This window comes from Porites lutea, chromosome 6 (assembly GCF_958299795.1).
Source record: "Porites lutea chromosome 6, jaPorLute2.1, whole genome shotgun sequence".
In the NCBI taxonomy this organism is placed as follows: domain Eukaryota; kingdom Metazoa; phylum Cnidaria; class Anthozoa; order Scleractinia; family Poritidae; genus Porites; species Porites lutea.
Genome location: NC_133206.1, coordinates 27,312,964 through 27,339,366, shown reverse-complemented (window position 1 = coordinate 27,339,366; position 26,403 = coordinate 27,312,964). Strand labels below are relative to the sequence as shown.

General features: G+C 37.5%; 2 protein-coding genes across 2 annotated transcripts; one reads left to right on the top strand and one right to left on the bottom strand.

Moving 5' to 3' along the window:
* Positions 1-1,727: 1,727 nt before the first annotated feature.
* On the top strand, positions 1,728-2,669 carry LOC140942100 (beta-2 adrenergic receptor-like). Its single transcript, XM_073391079.1, has one exon. The coding sequence runs from the start codon at positions 1,728-1,730 to the stop codon at positions 2,667-2,669; it is 942 nt and encodes a 313-aa protein (XP_073247180.1).
* Positions 2,670-10,099: 7,430 nt separating this feature from the next.
* LOC140942099 (hexosaminidase D-like) lies at positions 10,100-24,013 on the bottom strand. The gene is made up of 16 exons (XM_073391077.1): positions 23,914-24,013; positions 20,396-20,537; positions 19,027-19,096; positions 18,372-18,481; positions 17,673-17,760; positions 17,362-17,440; positions 16,737-16,822; positions 15,682-15,847; positions 14,905-14,973; positions 14,396-14,455; positions 14,062-14,194; positions 13,645-13,727; positions 12,699-12,786; positions 12,215-12,313; positions 11,331-11,417; positions 10,100-10,341 (listed from the first exon to the last, which is right to left on the bottom strand). Exons 1-16 carry the CDS (start codon positions 24,011-24,013, stop codon positions 10,161-10,163), a joined length of 1,641 nt encoding a protein of 546 aa, XP_073247178.1. The 3' UTR covers positions 10,100-10,160.
* Positions 24,014-26,403: the final 2,390 nt, after the last annotated feature.

Below are 26,403 nucleotides of genomic sequence, written 5' to 3'. Positions count from 1 at the left end.
ATATACATCTGTTGGTCATCAGCATACATATTTATATTTGCAGTCTCATTTATGTGATACGATAGATCATTTTGTTACAAGATCCACAGTGTTGGACCAAAGGAGGATCCTTGAGGGCATCCACGTTTCATCACATTCCAGTCACTCGTAGCTTTGCCAACTTTCACCCTGTTGAGCCGGTCTTTAAAATATGAACGCATTAATTGCAAAGATTTGTCATTAAAACCGTAAGCGCCAAGTTTGGCCACAGTTAATGAGGCAAGAACTGAGTCAAAGGCCTTAGACATGTCCATTGATAACCAAAAGTGCTTTCTATTTGTTATCCAAGGCTAGTCTCCAAATTTTCCACCAAGCTAATTAATGCAGTCTCACAGCTGTGTTTTTTTCTATAAGCTGTCATTTTAGAGTACATGATATGATCGTAGCTTGCCGTTATCTGTTTACATTGTAGATGTTCAAATATCTTGCCAGTTAGTGGGAGGACTGTAATCGGACGGTAGTTTTGGATTAATTGTCTCCCTTCTTGAATACAGGTGTCCATTCACCAATTTTCCATTAAGTAGGCCAACTACAGTCTTCAACGCATTGGTTAAATATGGACTGCAGAGATGGTGATATGGCGTGTGGAATTTCTTTAAATATTATTGGTGGTATAGCTGAGTCCCATCCTGGAGACTTTTCAGTGCTTATACTCGCAAGCTCCTCATTAACATCATGCTCTGTGATTGGCTGAAATTTAAAGTCGATATCCAGTTGTTCCTTTCTTATGGCATTTATGCTAGTGTGATTTTTGTGATCTTCTTCGCTGAGGTCAAGTACATGATTTCCCCCAATGGTGGAGGCTATATTAGTAAACTAGTGAGCAAACTTGTTAGAAATAATGCTCTCATCAGTTTCAACAGAGTTTTCTTCAGTTTCTAAGCTGATAGTGTTACTCCCTTTAGACTTGCCAAGAAACGGTCGAAATGTCTTGAAAAATTCCCATGATTTTTGCTTTAAGTCATCTGTTTTCTTCATCCAAAACTCTTTGATTGCCTTCCTGCGCTCCTTTGTGGCTAAATTTCTGTACTTCGTCTTGAACTCGTAATTTTCAGCGGTTTTGTTTTTTGCATGGCATTTTTCCATTCTAATGTCATGTATGGTACATCGATTTCCCGTACTCTTTTCTTCCTCAGTGGAGCATGAGCGTCGACCACATAACTTATTTATCCATTCCAGTAATCAACTCTATCATCAATATCATTGAAAATTTCTCCAACCTGCCACGGGGCATTAGCCAATTCCTCTGCAATAGGTTCAAAGGTAATGCTTTTTAAATTACGTGCCTACAACAAAAAGAATTAATAGTCTTTGCCTTCTGCGAAAAACATCAAGAATGCTGATGATTTACATTTGTTAATTTTGTAAGCTTATGATTTAATATAATTAGGACTTTAAGTATTGTGCGGATTTATCTCCATTTGTATGTGGTTGATAGTCCTACCATTACTTTTAAAGGGAAACTCGACGGAATTGTATGCGCCTGACTTCATGAGATTGATGTTTAATTACAAGCAATCTTTAGATGGCGTTCGTTTCTCCAATAAGAATGAATTATGTGACAGGTGTTTTTCAGGATTTATGATCTAATTAAATAAAGTCATTTTCAAAGCTGTGCTTCAATGACATATTCTTCTTAGGAATCAATTATCAAAGAACGCTTTTATTGTGATCTAGATTGCGTCAAAATGGCAGAGGAAGGTGACTATAACGCCCTTGCTGACCGGGCGATAAGTACAGTGGTCTTTGAAGGCGTGATTTTCTCACTCATGTTTCTAACAGCTTTGGCCGGAAATATCCTCGTTTGCCTTGCTTTCATCAACAATTCCACTCTTCGTCGCAGCCTCAATAACTACTTCATTGTATCTCTCGCAGTCTCTGACATCCTAATGGCAGTGCTTGTTGAACCTCTAACTTTTAGCGCCCTCGTCACTGGCAAGTGGCCATTTAGTGATGCAGCTTGCCAATATCATGGCGTTGCCATATTCATCTTAGGCGTTGTTTCCTTGCAAACCTTTATGCTTATCTCTGTAAATCGCTACGTCAAGATGGTCAAGTCCAATATCTTATACAAGAAAGTCTTCAAGAAGAATACAGTTCTTTTGATGATTATTTTTTCTTGGATAATTGCCAGCATATCTCTTCCAATATTCTTACTTACTGGAAATCGCTTCGCTTTCAACTCTAACAGAAGCATTTGTTATCCCGTCTCAAGCCTAACTGGTCGTGTTTTTCTCCACTGCACGTACGCTCTTTTCATTGTGATTCCACACTGCATCATGTTTTTCTGTTACTTCAAGGTGTTTAGAAAAATCCATGACCACAATGCTCAAATTGCCAATTCTGTTGCAAGTGGCAACAGTGAGATCGCTTCGCAAAGTTACGCACGCGAAGTTCGCGTAACGAGAATGCTCTTCGTGACAATGGTGGCATTTCACTTGTGCTGGATACCCCTGTATGCGTTGGAGCTGGCTGTTTTGATTCGCAATGATCTGGACGCACCAAGGGCAGTCTACATTACAACCACGTTTACAGTGTCGGCAAGCTCTTCTATTAACCCAATTATTTACGCAGTGATGACAAAGGACTTTCGAGACACGTTTAAAAGGATCCTATTCTGCAGTTACTAGATAAAACGCCGTGAAGTTGTCGTTTGTACCGTAAAACACTGGACGGGTGTTCTCTCCTTTATCATAGTCAACTTCCCCTTGTTTCTCAGTAAGGACAACATCAACTTTTTGTGTCTGAAAATGCTCAGTAATCAATTTTAAAATTTATAAATATTTAACATTTAAGCCCATGAACCCCTGGAGTGTCAAGCAAAGCAAACCTACAGCCCAATGGTCCTTAAAAAAAGACTAGTATCTCACCGTCTCCCTGACCGTGTAGTCCATGGAATCTTGTCGTTTCACTGAGACCACTTTCATCGATAAACTCCAGTATAAATAACATAATGTCCTCGGCTGTTTCTTCTTGATTTCTCTGATCCTTGCTTTGCAAGTATAGAAATGGAACGATGGAACAGTGAGATGTGATTTGCTCTGCTTTACAAAAGCATAACAGAACGTGATGATTATGATGATGATGATGAACTTTATTCATGTGTCGATGTATTTAGCTGACGCTAATTGGGGACACAACATAAAGATAAAATAAATAATGAATAATATGATAAATAAAAGATATTTCACTATAAAAAATTGCGATAAAACATTTCTTAAAATCATTTTAAGATTAAAAAAAAATTGCTAAAAAGCGACGACGTTTCGACGTTAGCTGAACGTCATTATCAAGTCAAAATAAGTTAGTGATTTTTGGTCTATAAATACTAAAAAAACAACAATAGCTGATTAAAAATTGTAACGTGAGAAAATATTGAACAAAGAGTTTCGCACGTATGGAGATAAGAAATAAAAGATAAAGAAATAAAAAAGCTTTAAAAAAAGCTATAGTATAATCCTATATATATTATATATACATTTACAATATGCTAAAATAATTAAAACAATTCTAGGAACACGGGCACAACTTAAGAGGTACAAATTACGCGCTCGGAGCAATTGTTGCCATTTATCAGTTCAGTAAGATCCTTACATCTAATATGAAACTTAAACCTAGATAGGCTGCTCGTTTCAGTGATGTTTTTATCTAGCTTGTTCCATAAAAAGGGTCCAAGATATCTAAGAGAGTGTTTACCATACAACACAGAATTAAATCTAGGAATATCAAAATTTTGGTTTCTAAAATTATACTTACAAGACTTAGTACTGAAAATGTCACAAATGAAATAAGGAACCAGCCTGTATTTAACCTTGTACATGAGTATAACTATGTCTTGTAATCTCCTATTAAGAAGGCTTGGTAGTTTAGCACGATCTAATAAATTCATATACGTTTCTGAATGTGAGTTATAAACTATCCTTAGTGCCCGCTCTTGAATTCTTTCAACCTTTCTTGTATCCGGCGCCTTACAGACATGCCATGTGAGATGACAGTAGGTGAGATATGGCATGATAGCAGTTTTATAAAGTAATAGTTTAGCCTCTGTAGTAATTAAGTTTCTTAACCTGGCGAGAACGCCCACCCTTTGACTGGCCTTTTTGCATAATTCGCTAATATGTTGGCTAAAAATTAGATTCTCGTCGAAGTTCACACCCAGTAGCTTGATATTATCTGTTGTCTTAATCGCTTGATCACCGATCTTGATGTTAATCTGTTCAGTTTCATTACGTTGTTTCATTACGCCCTATGGCGTTAAGTTTTTCTGGGTTGGACAGTAAATAGTTGTCCTTATACCATTTAGGGGCAGAGTTTCCTTCCTTTTCCATATTAGTACACATAATGGACATATCGCTGCCAACTATATACATCTGTTGGTCATCAGCATACATATTTATATTTGCAGTCTCATTTATGTGATACGATAGATCATTTTGTTACAAGATCCACAGTGTTGGACCAAAGGAGGATCCTTGAGGGCATCCACGTTTCATCACATTCCAGTCACTCGTAGCTTTGCCAACTTTCACCCTGTTGAGCCGGTCTTTAAAATATGAACGCATTAATTGCAAAGATTTGTCATTAAAACCGTAAGCGCCAAGTTTGGCCACAGTTAATGAGGCAAGAACTGAGTCAAAGGCCTTAGACATGTCCATTGATAACCAAAAGTGCTTTCTATTTGTTATCCAAGGCTAGTCTCCAAATTTTCCACCAAGCTAATTAATGCAGTCTCACAGCTGTGTTTTTTTCTATAAGCTGTCATTTTAGAGTACATGATATGATCGTAGCTTGCCGTTATCTGTTTACATTGTAGATGTTCAAATATCTTGCCAGTTAGTGGGAGGACTGTAATCGGACGGTAGTTTTGGATTAATTGTCTCCCTTCTTGAATACAGGTGTCCATTCACCAATTTTCCATTAAGTAGGCCAACTACAGTCTTCAACGCATTGGTTAAATATGGACTGCAGAGATGGTGATATGGCGTGTGGAATTTCTTTAAATATTATTGGTGGTATAGCTGAGTCCCATCCTGGAGACTTTTCAGTGCTTATACTCGCAAGCTCCTCATTAACATCATGCTCTGTGATTGGCTGAAATTTAAAGTCGATATCCAGTTGTTCCTTTCTTATGGCATTTATGCTAGTGTGATTTTTGTGATCTTCTTCGCTGAGGTCAAGTACATGATTTCCCCCAATGGTGAAGGCTATATTAGTAAACTAGTGAGCAAACTTGTTAGAAATAATGCTCTCATCAGTTTCAACAGAGTTTTCTTCAGTTTCTAAGCTGATAGTGTTACTCCCTTTAGACTTGCCAAGAAACGGTCGAAATGTCTTGAAAAATTCCCATGATTTTTGCTTTAAGTCATCTGTTTTCTTCATCCAAAACTCTTTGATTGCCTTCCTGCGCTCCTTTGTGGCTAAATTTCTGTACTTCGTCTTGAACTCGTAATTTTCAGCGGTTTTGTTTTTTGCATGGCATTTTTCCATTCTAATGTCATGTATGGTACATCGATTTCCCGTACTCTTTTCTTCCTCAGTGGAGCATGAGCGTCGACCACATAACTTATTTATCCATTCCAGTAATCAACTCTATCATCAATATCATTGAAAATTTCTCCAACCTGCCACGGGGCATTAGCCAATTCCTCTGCAATAGGTTCAAAGGTAATGCTTTTTAAATTACGTGCCTACAACAAAAAGAATTAATAGTCTTTGCCTTCTGCGAAAAACATCAAGAATGCTGTCACTGTTAGTTTTAGTGGTTGTGTTTTCCTTTTTTAATGCATGAATGGGCCAATGGTGTGGGTAAGAGGAGTGTATTCTGCAGCTGTGTAAGATCCAGTTGGTGCAAAGTGAAGGTACCCCTCTCCCTGACGGAACGATATTCGATATTGCCAAAGGATCCATGTCTTTTCAAGAAATTACATGTTCAGAATATGGCCGGTCTAGAGGCATTATTGATTATTGATTTTTCCAGCTATGATAAGCTATCACTGGAAAAATGTCTCTTAAAATAACTGTCGGACAAGAGCTAAATTTAGGATGTATTGCAGTAAAAATATGCTATTGTAAGTAGTTTTTTCCCGCAAAATAACATGTTACTAACGCTCATGTAAAGTTTGCTGGTCTTAGCATAAATTTTTGAAGGCATTTTGGTTCGAACTTTAAAGTGGCTTCAACAAAGCAAAGAGAATATGTAAAGAAGCGAAGTAATTCAGCTTACTTTTTAATAGTTTGCGTGAAGTTGGAACGAACGAACCCTTAGTGGACAAGGTTGAAGTTTTGCAAGGCCGTAAGAGAAGCTGAAAACAAAATCAAATGGAGGGAAAGGGTTGCTATGTCAGTGGCGGCCCAACGGTCGTGGACTACGGGATAGGTGTAGGTGCAGGAACAAACTTGTCTGTAACCCGATTGCTATTAATAACTATTGTTTAAGAATGCGGAAAAACGCCTTCGTCATTAGTTGATTCGTTGATTTATTTAATAGATTAAATTGAAACTTAATTACAGAGTCGTGTAAATTAGATTATGGCTCTGGCCTTAGTTGTTCAAACGGATAAGTATTTAGGAAACCAATTGCGTTATCCAGTGTAGGATAGCCCTATTAACAATGTCAACAACTGAGACCTGGTTTATAGCTTATCCACTACTCAGCACTAAGAAACTGTTCACGTCGTAGGCTGAAGCATCAAGAGGCTGCAATTAAACCTTTCAGTTATATTTACTTAAGTTATTAAAAATTGGGACTGTGTATTTCGATAAGTAACTTTATTTTAAACTATTTTCCAGAATTTGGCCTATGTCATAAGGAAAGGTGCCGAAACTGATATGTTTTCTTTGAAAATTTTAATTCAAAATTCATGCCAGCCTTTTATTTAACTGCTTAGCCGTGAGTGATATTTGAAATCCCTTTACACTGTCAATGAAATTTTAAAAAGTAATTTCTAACTTCAATAATTACTTATTAGGACAACTTGCAAAGTAAGGTACTGAACAGTACAATTTGGTCTTATGTTGTTCAATTACTAATTAAAACTTTTTCGCGACACTGACTTGGTTAAGAAAAAATATTCGAGTCGGAGTGGTAAGCGGAATCGTAAGAGCGCTTATGACCTAGTGAAAATAAAAAATCGGAGTCGTAAGCGGAGTCACAAGCGCGACGGAATCGGAGTCAGAAGAATCAGAACGTTTCCATTTCTCCCGACTCCCCTTACGACTCCGTCGCTTGCGTTCCGCTTATGATCTAGTGAAAACCAGATTATCAGAGTCGGAAGCAGAAGCGAAAGGATAAACCAATCACAATGCACGTTCCCGCGAATTGTGATTGGTGTAGTTCTCCCGCTTCTGCTTCCGACTCCGACAATCTGGTTTTCACTAAATCATAAGCAGAACGTAAGCGACGGAGTCGTAAGGGGAATCGGAACGTTGCTAGATCATAAGCTCTTTAAGCTTCTGATTACGACTCCAACTCAGACTCCGTCACAAGTGAAAACCAACCCATAGATGACAAGGGTTGTCTACCATTTTCAACGGCAATCCGGTCGGTTCACGGTGTGTGCAAATGGTAAACAGAATTCAGGGCTGGTAATTTCGTCCCGGAATCGGCTTAGCCATTTGTACAGATCAGTTCCATTTACCGAAAAACGGACGCGAAAACCTGAAAATGGAATCGTTTGGAACATTCCGTCCGGAAAAACAGGACTACCTCTTGAGATATTCCATTACTCCCGCAAATTTTCCGCTGGAACGACCCAGAAAGTCGCGTTCCATTTACTTTCCAACCAAGATCACACCGTAAGCTCTCGGAACACTTCGTAGCACTTCGTAACACTTCGGAACACTCCCAGAACACTTGGAAACAACACCGTAATAACTCGGAAAACCTGGAAACAGGTGGGTAAAATTACAAGTAGCCAACCCGCGATCAATTTACTATTTTTACAAACAACTACTGCCAAATAAAACCTGCGAAGAGTAAAATTGATCTTTCTTTTCCCTAGTACAGCTACATGTATTTTCTTTGTAATGTGAAAGGTCTTAAAGGTAATGTTACACGGGACGATTTACCACGACCATTTTTAGTGCAATACAGTATTACAACATTGTTAAGACATTGTTTCGAATAGTTGCAACGTTGGTCCAACATTGAAACGCAGTGTTGCGCTAAAAATCGTCGTTGCGAAACGTCCTGTGTAACATCACCTTAATGGTCTTACTGTTCGAGTTGGGAATCAAGAAATGGAATGGATTTTTGTATCGTGGATAAAGCTTGACCGAAATTTACTATTTTTTTGCAAGGAGGTAGTGACGTAGCGTGACAACGAAAACATCAATAATAACATCAAAAGCAGACAAAAACGACTTCAAGAGGTATGAGAACTCTCTATTTCAAACTTTATTGTACTATTCAAGTGACAGGTCATTAAGTATCGCCAAAATAATCGCAAATTTCGGTTGGGGAATATTCAATACAAAACCGTCTCCATTGTTTAATATCTTAAGTAATCTCAGACTCCCACCTCGCACAGCACGTTTGAATCACCTGTGGTTGGAAAATAGAGAGGAGAAGTGTGACGTCACGTTACCATGGAATCAAAATTTCTGGATCACAACAAGAGGGAGCATAAGAAACGACGAAGACGACGGCAACGAGAAAGAAAAAAGCAATAGGTTTACGTTAGCAAAACAACAACTCTGCACGTGCCTCACGCTTTTTTGAACATTTCTGAGCAGTCATTGCACGGGTGCGTCAGGGACTAATTGCACCTGCCCACCTTATGGAGCAGGTGAAGAAATTTTTTTTTTCTTAGATACGGTCTTTCCGGATTGAGCCCCAGACAATTTCTCCAACATTTGACAAATTTAAAGAAAGTTAATAACAGCGATGAAGTTTGTAACAGTACTAGTTCACTTTTTAAGAGACGTTTTCGATTTGTTGTCATCCAGAAATTTTGAAACCATGGCAACGTGACGTAACGACTTCTCTCTATTAGAACTAGACCTCCAGAGAAGACTAATCTGTGCGCCGCTGAGGATTTATTTGAGTCTTCGTTAAACTCGTTGCTTTATCACTAGAATATCACAGAAGTATAGAAAGCTGTTGACGATACACTCGGGAATCTTTGCTAACCATTATCTTAGTGTTGATGACGGTAATGATAAAAATTCTTAAAATTGGTATTAGCGACTAAGGTCTTTGAAATATAAAACAAAAAGCAAACCGCAAGAAAAAAACAACGCAAATTAAGTAGCCACGAAGTGGTCCAAAGAACGTCGGTATCTTCGCTGCAAAATGTGTAACTTCCACATGTAAAAAGAATTATTCACAGCAAATGCAAGGCTCAAGTAATGACTAGACAGCAATGGAAATGAATAAATATTGTTTAACGTTCTGAGACTCATGCTCAAAATTTTCAAGATATATTTTCTTGTCTGAGCAGAAATCGGTGGCGAGTGTTCCGAAGTGTGTAGGATATTCTGAGGTACTTCAGTGTTTCGGTTTTCAGGTAGTAAGCATGCACAGCTAATGGGCGCAGAACTTGGAACTTCGCGTACTTTCTGATGAAAAAAGTGTTTTAACAGTCTTAATTAGTTTGGAAGGTAGAAGTTATGTAGTTTCAGGGAAGATATCTACGTCCTATAGACGAAACAGATAGCAAACATTCAGTAGGTGAATTGTTTTCTACACGAAATAATTCTAACTTTTCCAGATCATTCGATTATCAAGCATTGATCAAGAAATGGAAAATTCATTTGAAGAGGTAGCCGTAGTTTTTGGGGGGAGGTGGAGGGAGAGGGGAGAGCAGGTATTCAGTGCGTCCAGCATGCAGTCGTTACCTTTGATTTTTAGAGCTGCTGAAGCCTGGGAAGAGTTAATAGAGACTCATAAACCCCAACCACCCGCCACATTCTTAAGAAAATGCCTGCACGGCAGACTCATGATAAGACCTAAAAAAGGATAGATACGTTTCTCGGAAGCTGCCCACCTACCCCTCCCTTAAGCCAACATTAACACTTACTTCTCACTTTGGGCAAAATATCGGTTTAGGGGGTAGGGTAGGTGGGCAGATTCCCAGAAACGTATAATGGTCCAAGAAGATAAAGGCTATGACATGTCGGTGTTATCTTGATTCGAATTCGAACATGCTTTCAACACTTTCTATTCTACTGATTTGAAACTGAGCGTCTGTTATTCTGTCATCTATCTTATCTTTAAGCCATTCTGTGACTGTGGTATTGCTGTAAAGTTGTGACAGTAAAGCCTGCGCTTCATCTCTTAATTCTGCGTATGAAGTAGCGGCCCTGAAAGGAAAAAATAATAATATTAAGTATGTGATCGTTGATAAGTAGTATAGTAAGCACCAGTTAAACCCCTTATTACACGGAAGTATCATTAATTAGTGGTTCGGTGATGGTTTGGTCGTGACCAAAATAAATACCTTAAAATCAGGTTGGACAGCTTATGTTTATTCCACAACGCTATACTCTTCGAAGAGAACAATTTATGCCGATTTATTGGGTACATTTTTGACAAAAGTGGGGAGATAAGAGTAAGAGACAGTTGTGCAAGGAAAAGGGTTGAAGACAGGGTTTAGAACCGAAGTACAGTGACTAGGGTAAAGCACTCTTTTGAAAACGCTTAGCTTTCAGTAATGTAATTATAAATGCCAGTTAAAGTACGTTAAAATTAACCAGTGCCGGCAGTCAGCCCTTGATGTTCTAGAGGAAACAGATGTGGATTACACATCAAATGATGCGGATACTACGTACCAACTGCTTTCTTCCGTTTTCTTTCTTCCCTTATTTACTAAGTGATAAGACTCCTGTCATGTATTTTGAGTAAAGATGACCATCTGATTTTGAGGCATCCATTCTAGACACAACTGGGTTTGCGCTTGACAACTAAGCAAACTGCATTCTGATTTACAGGTAGCCGCTAAACACCGTTCCTGAACTCAATCAGCCAATCCAAAATTTTGAGATCGTTGATCTAAAAATAATTTTAAACCTGTCCAAGCGGTTATTCTAGCCACAACTTGAAAACAGAACACCCTTGTCTTATTGGGATGCCCATATTCATGACATCATCGACGTTTATATTCATGCGCAAACAAACTGGTTATTCTAGCTACTACATCAAAACAGAACATGACATCATCTTTACACTAACTGGATGCCTATTCATGGCATCATCGGTGTTAACATATTCCTGCGCAAATTAATGAGATTCCTGCACAAGAAATCAAGTATCTCCACTGTGTTGCTCTGGTAAGGGAGTGAACAATACTTACTGCATACTTTTCATGCGTGCAAAACGCAATCGAAAATAACTGAGAGAGTGTTCTTCTAGCTGCCGTTTCAACATCCACCCCTTTTCACTACAAAGAAAGTTAAAAATTTAAAAACTTTTAAAAATTAAAGTTAATAATTTAAGAAATAAAAAAATATATTTGTACGAATTATGGTTGGTTTTCAATTGCATAATACCTGTTAACATATCATAAACACGAAAAAGCACGAAGCACGTGAGATTGAGAAACGTGTCGACCTATCATGGTGAGGGGCGCTTAGCTTAGCATTAATATAATAATAATACAATTATTCGAGTGTTGTAAAATATTTCACTAGTGAGCGCAGCGAACGAGTGAAATATTTTTTCAACACAAAAAGAGAAATTTCGTATCTCCAAGTGGCCATGTAATATCCTCTATGTATTAACTTTATTATACTTACTTACTATTTGCATCGTATTACTTAACAGTTATCCTTAAGACTGTTTTACGTGCGCAGATATTCTCGAAGCGTACTGAATTTAACATATTTTGTCGCCTCAGCCTGTAATGAATTCCACCTGTCGTATATTGCATTGTAATGCCAGTGAAGTACGTGGTAATTTAGCATTACTTAACTACTGAATAGAGCTTTTGTTTCTATTTACTTCTTTTAACTTTGACTTCCTTCTAGTGGATAAAACATAATAATAACGATGATGATGATGATGATGATTATGATTAGCTTTCATTACGTATATAACTTTACACAGTGTCAGGACTCCTCAGCACAGTACCATTGTATTGATGCTACAGTCCATTCGAAATTTTACAAGCACTTCATTTCCTTTCACTTCTGTCCAAATTGAGTCGTCATTCAGTAAAGAGAACTCATCTATACTCACGTGCTGTGGACTAGCCCCAACGCATGATGGATGTCCTTTAGCTTTAAAATGAGCTCGTAGATCTCATGACCTGGAAAGTCCCCATATGTTCTCTTTTCACTGCAGGATATGTATACGCACGAGTTATAGCTAGAACTATTTACATAACAACATTGAGACACTGTAGCTCATTGCGCCAAAAAACATAAATGTCGTTTATCTTTAGTCCTAGCATAATTTATGCCCCAATTGTCCGTTTTTAAAATTGCCAAGAATCAAAGATTATCTTCAAAACTTGCAGTGGCAACTTTGAATAGAGGAAAGGGGTGAGAATCGAATGCATTCGATTTTGGCAACTGGGAACTGATTATGTGAAACTATAAGAAGGAAATGAGAAACGTTTATCTTTCTCGGTCATTCGACGATGGACACCAATTATAGACGTTAGCGTAACAGTACCTGGATGGTAATGCAACAAACTTTTATCAGAAGTAAACATTCTTACTCGTAATATTCAGTTCCGTCCAGATTAATTCTGTTACTGAAACCAAGTTCCTTGGAAATTGCTATGCGTAAGGCTTCATTCATTTGACCTTGAGAGAAGAGTGTAAAAAAATTACTAGTCAGTTCTTTACAAAACACGCACCACAGTTTTTGTGTGAAACAGAACTATTTGAGGGTGGTCTATGACAATCCACTCTGTATTGCAATGGAAGGCAAGAGTGGCTCAAACAAGGTTGGTTTGGTGCCCTCAATAGTAATCAATACTTTTCTAAATGCGTTTTATAAAATCTCGACCTATTGGCGGGCGGTATGGACGAGCTTGCAATTTATATGTATGTCCATTATGTCTCTTAATCAATCAATCAGTCAATCTTATTTTTTTTACTTCCTTTAAGAACAAAATCCATTCACCATAATATCAGATTCGAGAACAGACCTTCGGAAACCAAGTCTCTAAAGTGATTGTGCTCACTCTGGACGTGAATATGGGATCACGGGATGCAGTGGCAAAGTGTGATTAAAAAGGAAATACAATAGAACCTCGATTACTCGAACTCGGATAACCCGAATTCCCCGCTAACTCGAACTTTCTTTTTCCTTGATCAAAATTTCACTAAAATTTACCCCGATGACTCGAACTCCCAGTTAACTCGAATTGCTTTTCTTTTCCCTTCAGAGTGCGAGCTACCAGGGTTCTACTATAGATGCTAACAAGATGCGCTTTCATGCGTTAACGCTAGGTTGCCGTCTTTGATTAACCGTCCTTTCATATTTGACTAAGCCATAGACTCTTCTCGATAACTGCACTGAAACTAGCATATGCTGAGGAGGCTCAAAGGAGAATCAGTATAACTGTGAGGTACCGCCCTTAATTTGCCCCATGTACTTAATATTAATACTTCCAAGAATTACTGAAACGACCATCTTCTGAACAGGGGAGAACGTACCTTCGTCCACAGCCTTTAAACAGAAAACAAGTGATGGTATTCCTGCTGGTAACAGCTCACATAGTGTACCATAATGATCGTATCTACAATGAAATGAAGGCATCAAAACCAACATAAGTCCAACAAGGGCTTAGTGTGGGCTTGTCAAAACATCCTAAGCAAAATTGGACCCAATTTTGGTGTGAAGAGAGGTACGTGCTTCTCGGCCACAACACAAGCGATTCCCGTGTCGATATCTCCAGCTTTAGAAACCCTATGAAACCAGTGAGTCACAACAAATGGCAAATATACTTCGTAGAAGCCTTTTTATTCTAAAAAGGGGCCAGATATAGCATATGTAAAATTGACGTTCTGATGAATGACAATCTGTGGTTAGGTTAAGCTTTAAATGTAAGTTAGAGTACAAATGACACTCGCCTGCTCCAGCCTGTTAATGCGATTCCTAACACTTCATTCGTCTTAGAAATCTTTGACATTATATCCACCCACTGCAGGTTGTTTGAGACGTGTTTTGATATGGATACATAGTCACTACTTGGCCCAGTGGCACCTAAACAATAAATATATATTAACAAGGAGGATGACCTGTACTGTGTTCCAGCTACCATGACGATGATGATGATGATGATGATGATGATGATGATGATATCATGATGTTATATAAGTAAGTTAGGATGTCCGTGTCTTAGTGGTACCACTAACAATTTCTTCGATTTAAATGAAAAATCAGTGATAAATTAAAATCTTATACCTTTAAACGCACTCGCAGTCCACATTTTAGGAAACGCTTCAAAGTATCGTTGATACATTTCTGTGGATCAATTAGAATTTAAAATAGACAAAGGTCACAACTAATTTTTCCAGCACACCATACCTCCACCCCTTCGCTTCCGTATCGATTTAACCGATACCTATTGTTTTTCCAATGGTAGTGTCAGAGGAGTTTGCCCCTATATTTTGTTAGACTTTAAATTGACTAAATTATGTACATGTGAATAAGACGAAGTTTGAAAGAAAAAGTCCTCTAGAGTATTATCACATGACCTACATAATAAAACATACAAGCTGAAGCAAGAGGTCTGTTCTGCTATGCTCCGACAAAATATCGTTTATCAAGAAAATCAGAGCGAAAAACCGCTAGTGACGTAGGTGCATGGTCACAGTCCTGAATGGAAATCAAGTCATTCCTCTCTCCCAAGAACAGGATCAAAAAGTTAGTTTTGTTTCTACGGCGAACGAAGTTTGTATTGGCGAATTTACCTTTGGGAAAATGGCTTCTAAGGTCGGTCCTGTAATACCAAATCATTGGCTCTGCTAACCTGCCGACCACTGCAATACATGACACAAAAGAATACTACTATTACAGATCGCAAAAAGGACTTTGACTTAGTACCATGATTTGCAATGCAACTGAGCATTGCTTAATACGGAGTACGCTTAAAGACAAGGTAAGGCGGAAAAAATAAACATGCAACTTGTTGTGCAACATTGCTGCAAAACGAGTTTTACCACCCACGTTCAAACCTGTCTTCCTACAAATCAGGTTGTTGCAAATTGAATTGCGTGTGAATACTGACTTATGATTGGATAAAATTAAGCGGGGGTCACACAATACACGGATCCGGATCAGTTACGTCACTTATTTCAAAACGTGCAACCTACACAGATTTTGTTGCAAAAAATTCAGCTACTCTCTAGTTTCTGCAACAACTTCTCACAACCTGCAACAGCCTGATTTGTTGCAAGACAGGTTTGGTTTGTGGGTGGTAAAACGCGTAACATCGCTGATCAAATCGTTTTGCAACGTGACAGGTTGCGCGTTTTCGTTGCCCGTTTAGTCGTACCTTAAGGAAAAAGAGGTCAAACAGCAACTCTTTTGATTTGAAATCTCTAAAGAGATTTTTATTTAGATCACATATTAATAAGCACGTAACATTTACGTATGGGAACCAAGGCGAAACCGCTGGTAATTGTACCATAATAAACGACTTTCTGCATTTGTAATCATTGAGGAGTTAAAAAATAAAGAGAGCAAACCTTTAAGGAAGTCTATTGTCCACTCTCGCATCATGTCATCCCACAAGATTGGTGTGAAACCCTTATTTCTCACATGTTGTAGAACTGGAACCATGTGATGCAAAAATATCATGCTTTTGTTTCTGTTATCTACCAAGCACGCGCGACAAGTCTTTAGGTTCCACACCTGTGGTGTAGTCAAATCAGGAAAGAGAGCGTGCGGTTATCAATTTAATGTACGGTTGAAATAGCCAGGGAACTCTCCCCTTGCAATGAAAGACAAATCCCAAAAAATAATCTAAACACACTTTCAGACAGAGAATTCAACAGTTAGAGCTTGAAGTGTCAGGCAGTTAGACGGTAAGGTAAGAACTTTATTTAGAGTGGGTGACAAAAAATACTAATAAAACTAATAAACTAGTAGCCCTCTAAAAAAATTGTCGGGTGAGTTTTGACAACTGAATGACTGAATTCTGCGTCCAAAAATTTTGTCTGTCCGATGCTTTTTCCTGGTTTAAAATACGTATCTAATTTTTAGGAAAAGATAAAAAAAAAATACATTTCTAGAATTGTTAGCTGCATTTGGATGGACGAAGAAAGGTCATTATTATTCATTCAAAATATTTCTCTGTTTCTGATAGGCTAAAATCCCACGTATAATTCATCATAACCACCTTTAACTGTCGACCAAATTTGGAAGATTTTGCGAAGACCTGGGGACGAGGTTGTCTTGTTGAAATGGTAGTGAATACAAAATGGCGGAACATTTCACTCGTTTCACGAGAAAGAAATAGCCCACTTATCAGTGGCTAAAAACATAACAAGAACAGCAAGAAGACAACTCGACGGACGACATCTGCTGTTTGGAGAATATTTGCAGAACTGAACAACCCTTTATCTCCTAAACCTGCCGATAAACAGGCACTATCGAAGATGAACTTAACATCGATGGTAAGCATGTTTTAGCTTGTTTTTAAACTAGGAATTATTTTGAACGAATAATAAAACAATTACTCCTACCTCTATTTGTAAAAAACAAACAAAGACATGTGTGGTTCACATGGCTCATTACCAACCTCATCAGCTCCCACGTGAAACCACTGGATTCCCGTATGAAGTTCTGCCACCTGATTAATCATTTCCTTTACCAATTCCAGTGCCTCTGAAAGAAAAGTGTTTAACTGTGAAAGGTTAGTGAGCCGGCCCTGGAGTCATTTCATAAGTAGGTTAAGCATAATCGTCCCAGTACGGTGAACGAAGTCCAGAATAGGAATGTTGTTGACAGTGACTGTTTCGAAAACCTGTGAGGTAGTCATCAAAACACTTTGTTGCTCTAACGCCATTGATCAAATGAAAATGCTCTTTAGAATGCTCGCCTGAATCTAAACAACTTGGGCGTATAACTCGGAGTTTACATATCTTAGCTGTATGTATAAGAGACACACGAAATGACCTAAGAATACTACAGAAAGTAAATTATCACTTTTCAATTAGAAATAGTATTCTTTCTGTCCTCTACTCACTCTTCACACCTCCCCCGCCCCCCTTCCCCTCCAAAACCATGTCTTCTACACAGACCAATATACCTCTGTCTGACCGGAAAGAACGCTGTTATTGGTAGAGATATAAGTTGGTACCTGAGAATGAAAAGTAGTTTAACCTATCTCTGCTAGTTGAGTTGTTTAATCTCTCATCTCCTACCTGGATTGTTGGGGCATATTGAGTTTGTGTATTTGGCTGTCTCACGAAGGTGGGCAAATTTTTCGTGCTTTAAAACAAACTGAGGAAGAAAAAAAACGTAAATAAATGCAATTAGATCTATATTTCATAGATTATTTGCCTCACGTAGGCGAAATCATTTTTAGAGTAAAAACAATTTCCATTAAAAAATGAAAGTATTTACAAATATATAGTGCAGAGGAGTGCCATATTTAGTCCAATCCCAAATTAAAGAATCGGATGCCCTTAGAAGCTAATGGGTACTGAAGGAGATCTGTAAGAAACTAAAATACCTCGAGATGGCCGAATGTCTGTACAAGTGGTATAACGATAAGATCGTTCCGCCGTGCTTCTTTAATCAAGAACAAAACTTCGTCTTGGCTAGGTAACGATAAAAAAAAAAAAACATTGTCATTAAGGAGGTGCTAAGAAGAAGGAATGAAAGGCATAATGAAGGGGAAGTGAAGAAGATCGTAAGTGATTATTTGCTGGGCTATCGCTTACAGGTTCCAGTTTTTTATATTGTAAAGCACCCACCTTATTAATGTTGCATGATTTCCTTTAATTTTTGAAAAATGTTTGGATTGAAAGATTTTGCGGAGTAATTAAATGGAAAAAAAGTGGAAAATGAAAGATTACTAATTTGAAAGTGGTTTGTCAAATTTGCTTTTGTACCCTGCGTTTTAGAAATGAACAGTGCCATGTTAGAGAAACGTTAATTACTTTCTTATGCATTTTCTGACTCCTTTGTTTTTGTTTTCGTTTTTTTTTTTTAATCTAATATTGATTGGAATAGTTATTATAATAAAACAAAGCATGCTCTAGCAGTTATTCATTTAGTATCTACATGACATCACGAAAAAAGTCAATGACCAGGGTCTTTATCACAATACTAAGGATACTTCAATCGAATGATACTAAAGCATAATTCATCTACTACTATCAACGTTGCCTAGGAGAACTACCTGCCCTCTAAGTTGAACAGTTGTTACCTAAATACGTCAGGTCCTTGAATCACCTCGAGCTCTCCAGAGTAAGGAAACGTATCAGCATACTCAATAAGGAGCCCTGTGGCGCCCCATTTACGGAAAAATGGAAGAAGCTAAAACAATGACAAAAAACGTTTGTATTAGTTAGTGTATCATGCAACTAACCGATAATCCACAATACAGAACGAGTAACCTGGAAATTAGAATCCTCGTTAATTGTAATGAACAAAACTTTGACAAGTGAATTCGACTTGTCTCCAAATCAAACCATCCTCTTTGGAGACCTGAAAGTGATCCTCTGCGTTTAGATGGGGTGTTAAGGACAGATGCAGTTTTTGACGTACATTCCAAATTCTTTATCTTGGACTATAAAGATTTCCTCTGAACTCCACAAATTAAGCCGCGATATACATGCATGATCTAAAATCCTGATCTGAGCTGTTAGCGAATAACGATTTCCCCATTTGCCAACCGAGTCTTATGTGAAATACTAGTGGGGCCATAAAAGAAAGATAGAATCAGGATCTGTGGCAGGCTATATAGAAATAGGCAAAAGCAAAATGAAAAGGCTCAAGTGAAAACGAAGTATTTGATAAAGCAAATGATTCTGTCGGCTGTAAATGTATACGAGAGCAGGGTGATTTTCAAAAGGAATTACCTGTAGTAGATAGGTCAGTTTTGGTGGCGCTCCTCCGAGATCAAGATGAACAAGCTTGTGGCCACTAAATCTAAAGTAGCAAAGCAATTGTAATTTGCCGTAAATACTTGTTGGACTCCTTCCCTTGTATATATGCCACCAAGGAAATCGTCATATTGATTTAATGATTCAATAATAATAAAAATAATAAACTTGATCACCAAGAAGAAACAGTGGTAACAAAAATGGAAATAAGTCACTCATTACGATTTATAGTTCTCAGTTCAATACTTCAAAGTACAAAGTCTACCATTCAGTACCACAACGGGTGACCTTGTTGGATAAAGGGCACGATCCGTCAGTCACAATTCCTATGGTTTACTTATTTTTTCCTACAAATGTCCTACGTGATCCGGCGCACTAGTCCAGGATATTCCCCTTAGGTTTCTCTCGCCCCAAGTAAGGGAATCCAAGACAGTCTTGGATTCTGGAATCCACACCGTGGATTCTGGATTCCTGGTTCTGGATTCCATATTCTTATAGTCAGTGGAACTTGGATTCCGGATTCCAATGTTTAGTGAGATTCCGGATTCCTTGAGCTGTTTTCCGGATTCCAAAGCCCAGGATTCCACTTTCCACAACCGAAATTTTCCTGGATTCCGGATTACACAAGCAAAGATTTGCCGGATCCCGGAATCCGGAGTCCCTTACACGGAGCGATTTTCTCACACACTCAGATGCATCTTTATCCTGTACCCATTCTTTTTTCGTGGATCACTGACATATAGAGGATATTACATGCCCGCGCGTAGATACGAATTTTATCTTCGAGTGTTCAACTCGATATCTCACTCGTTCGCTGCGCTCACTCGTGAGATATCGAGTTATTGAACACGAGAGGATACAATTCGTATCCACAAGCGGGCATATAATATTCTGTTTATTATGTAGACACCGATGGCGAGATGCTGTAATGCTCTTTTTCTATTGGCTGAGACTGAAGTTGCCATGACAACCGTGATATCTTCACATGTGAAGGATAAAAATTGTATCTTCACTGGATACCAAATTTTCGTCACTGGAAAAATCCTGGTATTCCATCGGTACTTGCATATCCCTGGTCATTAAAATGATAATTTTAGAAACATTGAATTCTGCAAAGTAGATCATACTACGTAAAAATTAACTTTGCAAGACATTCACAAGACAGAACCTAAACAGAGTAGAGATGCTGAAAACCTAGTTTTGAGGTTTTTACTTTCCAAATTCGTGCGTTTCATTCAATTATTTCCAACATAAACACACTCAGCGTGGAAGGTACTTACATTAAAGTTACACTGTGGTTTTTATAGATTTAGTTTATGACATGCAATGTATATCAAGATCTTACTTGTCATGGATGTCATTTTTATAATCATTTGTGTGGACTTCATGTCTCTGCGTTCCTTTTGTGGTAAGATTGAAGATTCTCTGCTTTGCTTGTTCCAGTTGAATTTTTGCTTGATCTAATTCATTTCTTGTATTCGATAGCTCTGAAAGAAAAAAAAATCAAAATTATTATTCATTCAGTATTTTCCCATTTCTGATTGGCTCAAATCCCCAAGTTTATTTTTCACAACCAGCTGGAGTTGACCAAATCTGGAAGATCCGAGCAAAATACCATCATGGATATTGCCCAAGTAGTCTCGTTTCCCGGTAAATATCCCAGCGATCAACCTCGTATCCAGGCGAGTGAACTTAAAAGATCCGAAGACTAAAACTGTACAAAATATATTCAAGAATACGCAAAAGATATTGGTCGATGGATGTTATTGAATTTTTCAAAAGTACAGTATCTGCAAGAAGAAACATCTTTTTATATCCGAAACTGTGCCAAGAAACAGGCCAAAGTTTAGAAGAAAGTCTACTAGGAGGCAAGCCTGTTAAGAACTTAGAACTATTTTGAAGGAATAATAAAACAATTAATAGTACTGAATTTGTCTTTCGTTTGATGTGAAGCCATTAAGCAGATCTCGGAGGCTGTTATCCACCTCGGCCTTTAATATTCTCCTCGATCGGCAGATTCTTCACATCATCATAAGCCTTATTCAATAATTGCTAATTATCGGTCTACAACAGAAGATATTGAAGTTTAGAGATAAAATTTGGAAAGACAATAAAAGAGAGAGAAACAAGACATTCTTATTGCAATATTATATTTAATTTTATTTTATCAAGAGAGAATGATCTAGCTCATTCTCTCATGATTTTATTTACTTATTTCTCCTTTTTTCTCGCTCTACAACATTCAGCTTTTTTGCTCGTGAGGAGTTTGCGCATATCGTTACTAAAAAGTGCAACGGTTTTTCTCCCTCCAATTATGCAATTTTGCCTAATCGTTAATTTTAAGAATGTTTTAAAAGATTATTAAATAAATCTTGCTTTCTTTAATAGTAATATGTCTTGCTATTAGAACTTTTAGCCTTTGGCAGGAACCCTAACGAGTTGTTTATCAGACGACAGGGGCTTTAAATGATTACTTTCGTTGTATTTATTTTTATTTTCGTGTTACTGTATTTTTACTAATTTCATGAAAATAGGGCTTCGAAAAAATTGTTAGAAAACTACTCGGTTTTTTGTGCGTGAAACATTATTTCTCTGGCAGGCGATAAACCGGTCCCTGGGGTGAAATGACAGTGAACTAATTTCCGAGCATGCGCTTTTGAATGAAAATTGGTTGAGTAGCAAACAAGAAGTGCATCGTCAAATTCTGTTTTCAAACATGAACAAGAAGACATGAAATTTTAACAAGTTTAATTAATTTTGACAAGAAAACAATCAACTATTCGCTTTTCATATACCATGGCAGATAAACCAATTACGAAAACTCTAGGATATTAGCATTGTCATCGATATTAATTGACATACAGTTTTTTTTATAATAAGTACCATATGTTGTTTTCCCAAGAAGAACGCTGAAAATTAAAGCGTGAGTTATTTAAACTCTTGTAACTATAAACGAAGGTATTTTATTTCAGATGAAGCACTAAATTGCAAAATTACTGTCCCAAGCCTGCAGTAATGTAAGATTTCCAAATTTGCTAGAGATCAAAAAAGTAACTCTGTCAGTGAAAACTATACTAGAAAAGATGAATTGGTAATATTGGGGATACACAATATCCCTGTAAGAATTTAAATAAACTCGGTTCAGTTTAATAGTCGGAGAAATTTATGTTCGTGAACATAAGGATAGCATCATCAGGGTAGCATCGCAGAAAGATGACTATACCAACAAATTTTACAGCAAATGAAAGTCCGAAAACAGTTGGAGAACCGTATTACTCAGAGGAACTTACGGAGAAAATACAAGGCGAACTTATCTTTCTTTTGGCGCTCAATATTTTTTTGTCCATTACAGCATTTGTGGGGAACACGCTGATTCTAGTAGCTCTGCCCAAAGAAACTTCACTTTATCCGCCGTCCAAACTCCTGTTTCGTAACCTAGCGATAACTGATCTCTGTGTTGGTATCATTGCGGAGCCTCTGCTAGTTACTTATTTGATGTCTTTGGTAAAACAAAGATGGGATATTTGCTACTACCTAGACTATGAAGGTTTTGCCGTTGGCGCCATTTTGAGTTCAATGTCTTTGCTCACTTTGACTGCAATAAGCGTGGACAGACTTCTCGCCCTGTCGTTGGGCATCAGATACAGACAAGTCGCGACTTTGAGAAAAGCGTATATAAGTGTAATTATTATGTGGGTTATATCCGTTGTTTTTGGCGCAGCAGTCTACTTTTTGTTGGATACTGTTATACTCGACTGGTCAATGTTTATATTAATATCTCTATGTGTAGTCATCTCAGGTCTGTGTTACACGAAAATTTTCTTTGTACTACGACGGAGCCAAATACGCCTCGAAGATAGCTCTTTTCAAGGACCAACTGAAGTTATGAAGATTCCACTGAATCTAGCTCGATACAGAAAGGCAGTGTACAGTGCACTGTGGGTGCAGGTAACATTGGTTGTTTGTTATCTGCCGTTTGGTTTAGCGACAGCAATACCTGAGTTTTCTTTGTCGGTTTACCTCATGACGCTCACTTTACTTTTATCAAACTCAACATTAAACCCACTTCTGTATTGTTGGAAGATCAGAGAAGTCAGGCAAGCTGTTAAAGACACAGTCAGACATCTTTTCTCTTCATCAAGTTAGTTCTATCAGTATTAAGTAATGATTCAGATGAAAAGGAGAGAACTAAACGCAATGAACACGTTGGAATACAAAAACGATCTAACTTTACTTTAATTGTCTCTACCACACTTCTGATTGGTTTAAACATCAAATTTAACGAACTCTTCGCAAAGAAGCATGTATAGTAAGCCGGCCTTTGTTTTCTAAACAACTTCTCTATAACAAAATTTCGCCGTAGTCTAAGTAACACAGAAATCCTATGTGAGGAACATATAAAATTGTGAACTTTTCTTGGCTGTTCACTTGGAACTCCTATGAGTGGTCGAAATCTTTTAACACAAAAAAACACCTTTAAAACTGGGGCTTAAGAGATTTTATTTCATGAACTGCCTTTTTGTAGTTTTATGCATTCTCTGCGTGAAAATGAATGAAATATTCCTATGTGAGGAAAGCGTATTGCGCCATAACAAAAAGAAACTGCTTCCCGCCTTACCTGGATCATTATTTGATGTACTTATTATGAACTATTTCAATTTGTTTCAAAATCATCGATCTGTTGGATAGAACAGCTAGCAAGATTATTTTTTCCTCTAAAATATCATAAGCCGATCACTGATATTAATCAGATCCTGATTTCGATCAGGTCAATATAATCTAATAAAAGATGAATCCTCTCATAATGTGTGAAACCGTTGCTATAGTTACCGAAAAACCGTGTCGAAAATCGAGACGAAATACTGATTCCGCATTTGTGATTGGTCACGCTTACTTTTAACGTTGTATCCATCTCACGTGTTTGTTTATCTGAAGGGATGCACCAGAAATCAAATTTAGCCATTGCGCAAAAACGTCATCGGTACAATGAGGAATCAAATGAGAGGTAGCGAAATACCTTGTATTTCGTCAGCCAAAAGGATGAAAACATTGAACCGTACAAAGAAATTTTTTAACTCGCCCCGTGCATTGGCAATACAAAATATATCATAAACGTCTCTGTTTTAATTGTGGCTGGCATAAGAGAGCTTTTTCCACGCATATGTAACTTACCAACCATAAACTACTGAGTGGAATACAACTTCTGGTAGATTAAATTTTAAATCTGTTTTCATATGACTGAAATAGCCTCCGTCCTACAAATGATAACCTCAGACGCCAACTAGATCTACTCTTCCTGTCAAAATTAAAAAGTATTATGAGGTCTTATGATGATGATATGGTTGTAAAATTTATGAGATATCCCTCAGTTGCACACAATTTATAATAAAACAACTGAAGAGCACAATAGAAAATAAGAAAGTTATTACATGTAATCGCTTATAATACAAGTTATGACGAATACTTTTTTACTATGATGTAAATAGTCTGTATCTTTTTTTTTCTTTCTCTCCCTTTTCCTTTTTGTGGTAATCCGCTGATCTGTATTCTTGTATTGTTATTGCAATTAATAATATATAGGTTTAGCTCTGGCTAAAAGCAAAGCTCCCTTTTATACAAAAAAATAATACTTAAAACTAAAGAAATTAGACTTGGCTGATTTTAAAACAAAAAGAGAAAATTACAAATCAAATTCGATAACAGTAATAATCTTGGAAAAGAATTCGTACCGATACGCCAGTATCACTGATACTGGTCGTTTTCTAAAGTAACCATAAGATGTTTTCTATAAAAAAAAGTTACTTAGAGCTTCATTTGTGACAAAACTTCTCGGTTTTTTCTGCGTATAGACTGATCTACTTTTCTCGGGAAGGCGGTGGTCCGGTCCCAGCCGGAGTGAATCTAAAGGGGGAAAAAAAAGATTCGATAAATCTCCTTGTAAGTTAGGGAACCCCTAAAGGTCGTTTTTTCCTACGGCTATAATTAAAGTTACGAAAATGGGGCTTAAAATTGCAAGAAAACTACCTAGATTGAGAATTTCCCCCAGCGCACTTTTGATGAAACGATGACAAAGTAGCAAACGAAAAGTGTATTATCGAATTGTTTTTTAAAAAAATAACGATAAATGTTGCTGATTTAACCCTATTCAGACTAGGCTTTTTTTTTTTTGGCTTCTTGCGCTTCTTGTGAGGATGACCAGAGGACCATTAGATATTTGCTTTCACATTCCATGGCCGAAAAAACAATTACAGCTATAAAATATTAACAATATCATCCATATAGTGACATCCAGTTTTTGATAATAAGAACCATACGTCGTTTTCTCAAGAAGAGAACTAAGAATTAATTAACGTTGAATTAATTGACGTTAATTTACAACAAGTATCTTGTAACTATGAACGAAGGAATTTAATTTGAAATTATCCGGAAACATTTGTCCCCTATCTGCATTACGCAGTCAAAATGTACTAGAGATTACAAAACGTATAGTGAAAACTTTACTCATAAATATATGAATTGGTAATTGCGTTGAGTTTATTGTGGATAATCAATATCCCCCGTAATAATTTAAATACATTTGGATAGGCCGGTTGTGCCGGAGAAGAAATTTAATATGTTTATGAGCACTTAACACTTTGTTTTCAAGATAGCATTTTAGATTTAAAGATGGCAATACAAAAAAAATTTTCAGAAGATGAAAGCCGTAAAACATTTGCAGAACTGTATTAGTCAGCAGAGGTTACGGGGAAAATATACGGCGAACTTATCTCTCTTTCAGTGCTGAATATTTTTTTGGCCATTACAGCATTTCTGGGCAACACTCTGATCCTAGTTGCTCTACATAAAGAAACCTCACTTCATTCGCCGTCCAAACTCCTGTTTCGTAACCTAGCGATTACTGATCTCTGCGTTGGAATCATTATGGAACCTCTGTTTGTTGCTTATTTGGTGTCTTTGGTAAAGCAAAGATGGGATATTTGCTACGACCTAGACCATGCAGGTTTAATCATTGGTGCCATTTTGAGTTCAGTGTCTTTGTTCACATTGACTGCAATAAGCGTGGACAGACTTCTCGCCCTGTTGTTGGGCCTCAGATACAGACAAGTAGCGACTTTGAGAAAAGCTTAGTAGCTTAGTAGTCCGCCGTAATAGCCTGCATGAAGTGTCATAAACGGAGCCATCGATGAATCCTTTTACGGCACTTTCCTCAGCAAAAAACCAAATCAACAATTCAGTTTTGAAAAAACAAAAAAATGAAACCTGATAGAAGTTGTTTTTCATTTTTGTGGCGGCAGTACAAGGACACAATCATTTTAAAACTTAACTGAAATGAAAAAACTAGAGACTAGGTTG